The sequence below is a fragment of the Solanum stenotomum genome, chromosome 3, assembly GCF_019186545.1.
Source record: "Solanum stenotomum isolate F172 chromosome 3, ASM1918654v1, whole genome shotgun sequence".
NCBI lineage: Eukaryota > Viridiplantae > Streptophyta > Magnoliopsida > Solanales > Solanaceae > Solanum > Solanum stenotomum.
Genome location: NC_064284.1, coordinates 50,389,617 through 50,396,343, shown reverse-complemented (window position 1 = coordinate 50,396,343; position 6,727 = coordinate 50,389,617). Strand labels below are relative to the sequence as shown.

Sequence of the window (6,727 nt, the reverse complement as noted above, 5' to 3'; positions counted from 1 at the left end):
AGGACCAACAACTTTATGCGCAATTTAGTAAATGTGAGTTTTGGTTAAGGTCTGTAGCTTTCCTTGGCCATATAGTTTCGATCAAGGGTATTGAGGTATATCCAAAGAAGACATATGTGGTCAAGAGTTGGCCTAGGCCTCTATCATCGATAGACATTAAAAGCTTCTTAGGTTTGGCCAGTTATTATAGAAGGTTTGCTGAGGGGTTATCCTCCATTTCTTCTCCTTTGATGTCTTTGACTCAAAAGAATTCCAAGTTCCTATGGTCCGAAGCTTGTGAGAAAAGTTTCCAGGAGTTGAAAGATAGACGTACTTTTGCTTTAGTGTTGCCCTTACTGGAAGGTATGAATGGTTTTGTGTTATATTGTGACGCCTCTAAAGTGGGTTAGGGATGTGTTCTTACGCAAAATGGTAAGGTTATTACCTATGCTTCAACGCAACTAAAGGTTCATGAGAAGAACTATCCTACCGACGATCTTGAATTAGCAGAGGTTGTATTTGCCTTAATGATTTGGAGGCATTATTTGTATGGGGTCCATGTTGATGTTTTCACTGATCACAAGAGTTTGCAATATGTGTTTGCCCAAAAGGATCTAAATCTTCGCCAAAGAAGGTAGCTTGAGTTATTGAAAGATTATGATATGAGTGTTCTCTATCACCCCGGTAAAGCAAATATGGTGGAGGATGCCCTTAGTCGGCTATCCATGGGTAGTGTTGCACATGTTGATTATGAGAGAAAATAGTTTGTTCAAGATGTTCAAAGGTTGGCCCGATTGGGAGTTCAACTAGTGGATTCCACCAAGGGTGGTATTATTGTATATAATGGTTCCAAATCATCTTTCGTGGCTGATGTGAAGGAAAAACAATGTATTGATCCGACCTTAGTAAAATTGAAAGAAACGGTACTAAAGAAGTCCATAGAGGCTTTCTCCCAAGGGGGAGATGGTGTCCTAAAGTACAAAGGTCGTTTATGTGTTCCAAAAGTTGATGACTTAAGGAAATAGATATTATCCGAAGCCCATATTTCTCGGTATTCTATTAATCCAGGACCCACCAAGATGTACCGTGATTTGCGGGAGATATACTAGTGGAATGGGATAAAGAAGGATATTGTGGGATTTGTCACTAAGTGTCCTAATTCCGAACAAGTGAAGGTTGAGCATCAGAGGCCGAGAGGTTTATCCCAAGATATTAGCATTCCTACTTGGAAGTGAGAAGATTTGAATATGGACTTCATAGTAGGGTTGCCACAGACTCGGTACCAATATGATTCAATTTGGGTTATAGTTGACTGAATGATGAAGTCGGCCAATTTCATTGCCGTCAAGGTTTCCTATACGGAGAAACATTATGCTAAGTTGTACTTGAGAGAGATAGTAAGGTTTCATGAAGTGCCCTTATCGATTATCTTCATAGAGGTACTCAGTTTACTTCATAGTTTTGAAAGTCGTTCCAAAAGGGTGTTGGCACTAAAGTTAACTTAGCACAACTTTTCACCCCCAAACCGATGGGCAAGAGGAAAGAACAATCCAAAAACTAGAAAATATGTTAAGGTCTTTGATGTTTGCGTAATCAAGACACAACTTTCTATGCAAGTGTCTATGATCGTACAATAGTTTAGTAACGTAACCAAGGGTTGGGATCGTTCCTAAGAGATTGGTTTTGAGAATTAATAGAAAAATAAAACTTAGTTCTAACTAGTTGTAGCTAAAGACATTAATGATTAAAAACATTGTAAATTAAAGAGGGATACAAGAGTGTCAATTAACAATGGGGGGTTTTGTCACTAGTAAGTAAAAACAACAAAATAAATAAGGATTTCTAAGCAATGAGAGGGGATCCTTGGGATGACGGAATATGGGTTAAGCTAGATAATTGGGTACATGCTTTTGATAGAGGATTCATAGAATAATTATGACTAAGCTAGACTTTAAGAGGGATAAGCTCTCTCTCGAGCAACTTACCCCATTTCAAGTGGGTTCCTCTTGGACACCCAGTTTCCGCATGAAGAACTGCCTCCGCCCTAACCCGCTCAGTCTCTCGAGCTGATGTGTGGACATAGGACTTGGGTTCACTCTCTTGAGCTGAACCTCATATCGACCAACTCGCACTGGCCATCAATTTAGTGATCTTAGTTTTACGAACTCTTTTTCGAGCAAGCCAAAAAAACATATATGAGATCATATTTGCAACTACAATCTTATTAAGTTCATCCACAACTACTAAACGAAATCACAATTAAACGACGATTAAACTATCAGCAAGCAAGACCCAACATTTATCTTAACCCATATTCGCTAAATCACACCCCAAGAATTGGGGTTTTTAGCCACACATGTATAAGAGATAGAAATTTATACCAAATTGAGATTGCATTCAACTGGGTATGAATATTGAAGTCTTGATACATGCCAAAATCAAAGAATCCAAGAGACCCAAATCCAAATTTTGAAGATGAAACTCTTTGGATCTTCAAGTTTTCAAAACCCACTCAAGCTTAGAGCAAAAATATCAAAAAGTACTATTCTATATGAAAATTATAATAATTGTTCCACACTTAAAACTAAAACTCTAACTATCATTTATAGTTTTCACAGATTTGTGCTGCAGCAGATCATTCAGCATCGTTAGTCAAAACCGCCGATCAACTCGGCAATTCACCCTTTGGTACAGTTCATCGCCGTCTTGCACCATCCTTTAGCATCGTCGTGCTCTGGGTCATTGGGCAACATGGTACTACTTTGCGGAACTTCTCGGCGATTCACCGACTGCTCCCTTTTTCCGCTGACTTGATCCTTTTATTTAGGGCTCAGCACACTGGACCGAAAGGCAAAGTAGGACCCTTCGGCGACTCGCCAAGTGGACTCGGCGATCCTCAGGCCTTCATTTCTTCATTCTTTTTAGCATTTTCATTCCTTTTTGCGACGTAGTGTCCATGCTTTCCTTCAAACTTCAAATACCTGAAATTTAAAGGTTTTCATCAGATATTGAGATAAAATAAGCATTTGAGGACACAATTTGTATTAAAATATAGCCCTAAACAAGACCAATTTGTGGACTCATCAACACCCCCAACTTAAACTTTTGCTTGTCCTTAAGTAAAACTCAAGTTCAACAAGGATATCTTAAACAGTGCTACACAAGACTCAATTATGAATGTACACAACAAGACTCAATTTACTTATGCAAGGATCAATTATGTACTCAAGGATTAAAGTTGTGACACACCATTACCAAAGATTCTCAAGCTCGCAATACTTGCTTCAAATGCAAGTTCAAGCTCAACAAAAGCCTTCGAATGCCCTCACACAAATGATGATTCCATTTTCACACGTAAAGGTATAATCAATTGAAAGTTCTAGAATCAGATACAACGCTCACACTCACAAAGATGAACACAATGCATGCTTTCACCCATAGGTTTGCCTGTATTTTCCAATCAACATTTGTTTCGACTTTCTTAAGATTACAAAGGTCTTAACAAGGCTTGTAACGGAGCTGAGTGCAAATGTATGGTCATTTAGGCTCAGTGACTTTTATCCTCATGAAATGTGGTGCTCTCAATACTTCCTTTTTTTTCCTTTATCATTTTCATTAGTGCATCATAAGTCATCCTATTATTGACTTCCCATGGATTATTCGGAACCCTATTGCTTTGGTACTTTATTCCACAACTTTCTTTTTCATTCTTTTCTTTTCTTCTTCTCTTTCTTTTTTTTATATGAAGGGGTTCCATTTTTCTCAATACCATGGGTTAAAGGAGACTTTCCTTGCACTTCTTGACTTTCCCTTTTCTTCTAACCACACCCCCAACTTAGGCTTTTGGCCTAAGTTGGCGATTCATTAAACCACAAATCAAGAGTATTAAAGGTAATGGATTACGAAAGGTCTAGTTTTCATCAAGTTTCTTCCAAGGAAGGTTAAGGTTCAAGGGGTGTTCAAGAGAGATTCACACACTCACAAGGTAGGCCACAAAAGAGGAATATGTCAAATTGGCTCACACTCTTCAAAATTGCCTAAGATCATGTCAAGTGAAAGGCTTACTTAGTCAACCAGACCAATTAGGCAAATTCTAAGTGTTGTCATGCATGGTTCCAAGTAAGCTTATCACACAAGGCATCGACATTTAAGTTAAACAAGACTCCACACTTTTGCTAGTGTTCAACGGTTATCACAAGAGAATCAATTTGATAAATAGGTAATCACAACGAGATGCAAAGGGTTCACATATTGTCTATGCAACTTCATTTGGCCTCATCGTAGCCATACATTCATGTTCATTCGATTGTAAGTACTATTCAAGTCATCGGTATTGATCGAAATTGAGACTCAAATTTGCCAAGGAACAGCCACATTCAACAACATATAAAGGGTGGCAAAAATGTGCAAAAAATTAAAATTTTTTGGAAGGGTCAAAATCATTTTGCAATTTAAAAATAAAAGGTACCACTAGCTCAAACATCCACAGAAAAACAGTATTAACACAATTTTAAACAAAACAACCCAAATATAAACACAAAAGACTAACAAAACTAGCACACAAAAGGTGTGGCCTCACCCCACCACAAACAAAAATATTTGTCCTCAAATGCAAATAAAAAAATATCCAGAATGTAAATTAAAGGAAGATAGAGAGGGAGGTAAAGAAGGGATCCTGTCGAAGTAGTCGCTCTATCTCCTTGGGTATCAGTGCCCGATGTGTCACTCTGGATCTGGGCATCAATGCACGAAGTCTCTTCAGATGATTCAGTAGCAGCTGACTTACTAAGATTGTCCAAGTTATGAGCCGCTAGAAAGGACTGGATAGCTGTGAAGAATCCACGTCTCCATGAGGGAATAATGGGGTCTCAGTGATTTGTTTTCTTGCTTGCACTGGGTTTCTTGCCCTCACTATCTGTTTTGGGAGGATCTATCGCCTTTGTATTTTTCTTGAAATTTTTTGCTCTTGTTTATCGGGGTGGCATATCTCTTCCAGCTACTTTCGGTCTAGCCATTTCTTTTGGGTCGCTAAGGAGAGGATTGAAATTCTAAGGGGCAATGTAATCCAAGTCCGAGCACAATTCAACAACCAAAATGCTGTAAAAGTGCAAGAAATATAGAAACTAGAGTGCAGGTGTGAGTTTGGACAGATAAAAAGTGAGGGAAAGTGAATGAAGTTGAAACTTTTAAACCTTTGGCTTGCAAAAACCGTCCAGTTTTTGCCCATTTGGCGACATTAGTCAAGCTCGCCTACTTACTCAACAGAACGCCGACAATTTAGTTTCTTCGTTGAAATTTACAGGATCTCTGGTTTACGGGGGGTCCAAACAATGGTTTCCATCGTGTTCGCTGACATAGTCGGTGATTCGCCAATAATTTCCAAAGCTCACCGAGTTTTAAAGACTCCAATGTTGAAGATGTCTTTAGTCAAATGGTGGATAAGGTCAGATTCGCCGACCCCTTTGGCGACTCACCGACTGGATCTATTGCTCGCCATCCTTTACCTTTTCGAACACTTTTCATACTTTAACCTGTGCAAACAACACACCATTATTTTACCAAGAAATAAATAAAAGAAAAAAAATAAAAAATTAAAGGGGTTTTGGGTTGCCTCCCAAACAGTGCCTTAGTTAATGTCACGGCACGACGCAACAACGCCTTCAGGGGTCTTCCAAATACACCACTTCAACCAAAGAAATCTCTTGACAATCCCCAAAATATAATTTCAGACGTTGACCGTTCACTTTAAATGGAGGTCCTTCCTGATCTTCAACTTTTATGACACCATTGGTGAACACTCGCGTTACTCTAAAAGGTCCAGACCATTTGGATTTGAGCTTTCCAAGGAAGAGTCTAAGTCGAGAGTTGTATAACAAAACCCAATCTCCTACCTTAAAGTCCCGCTTGAGTATCCGAGTATCATGCCATTTCTTCATCTTATTTTTGTAGATGATTGAACTTTCATACGATCTGAGTCTAAATTCGTCCAGTTCGTTCAACTGCTCTACCCTCTCTCTTAAAGTTTTTGACCAGTCCAAATTTAAAGCTTTCAATGCCCACAATGCTTTGTGTTCTAACTCGACGGGCAAAGGACAAGCCTTACCATAAACCAACTGATATGGAGACATACCGATAGGTGTTTTATAAGCGGTCTAATATGCCCATAGTGCATCATCGAGTTTCCTAGACCAGTCAGTTTTGTTGGCATTTACTGTCTTTGCCAGAATGCTTTTGATTTCCCAATTTGACACTTTGACTTGGCCACTTGTTTGGGAATGATATGAGGTTGCTACCTTCTGTTTCACCCCATATTTGCTCAGTGCCATTGAAAACCACCTATTGCAAAAGTGGGACCCCCCATCGCTAATGATTTCCCTAGGAGTGCCAAATCTTGTGAAGATGTAGGGTTTTAGAAATTGGACAACACTTTTTTCCTTCGTTGTTTAGAAGTGCGACGGCTTCCACCCATTTGGAAACATAATCTACAACAACCAAGATATATTTATTTGCAAACGAGCTCACAAATGGGCCCATGAAATCAATCCCCCATACATCAAATAGCTCGACTTCCAAAATAGGAGTGAGAGGCAACTCGTGCCTTCTAGACACTCCGCCTTGCTGCTGACATTGAGAGAATTTCTTTGCAAATTCATGTGAATCCTTGTATAGGGACGGCTAGTAATAACAACTTTGCAGAACTTTAGTGGCAGTGCGAATACCACTATAGTGACCTCCCATTGGAGATGCA

General features: G+C 39.2%; 1 protein-coding gene across 1 annotated transcript; it reads right to left on the bottom strand.

Moving 5' to 3' along the window:
• Positions 1-5,639: 5,639 nt before the first annotated feature.
• LOC125859014 (uncharacterized) lies at positions 5,640-6,107 on the bottom strand. The gene has a single exon (XM_049538768.1). It carries the CDS (start codon positions 6,105-6,107, stop codon positions 5,640-5,642), a length of 468 nt encoding a protein of 155 aa, XP_049394725.1.
• Positions 6,108-6,727: the final 620 nt, after the last annotated feature.

Coding starts and splice junctions, on each gene's coding strand:
- LOC125859014 (XM_049538768.1), bottom strand. CDS start 6,107: ATGTCTCCATATCAGTTGGTTTATGGTAAGGCTTGTCCTTTGCCCGTC.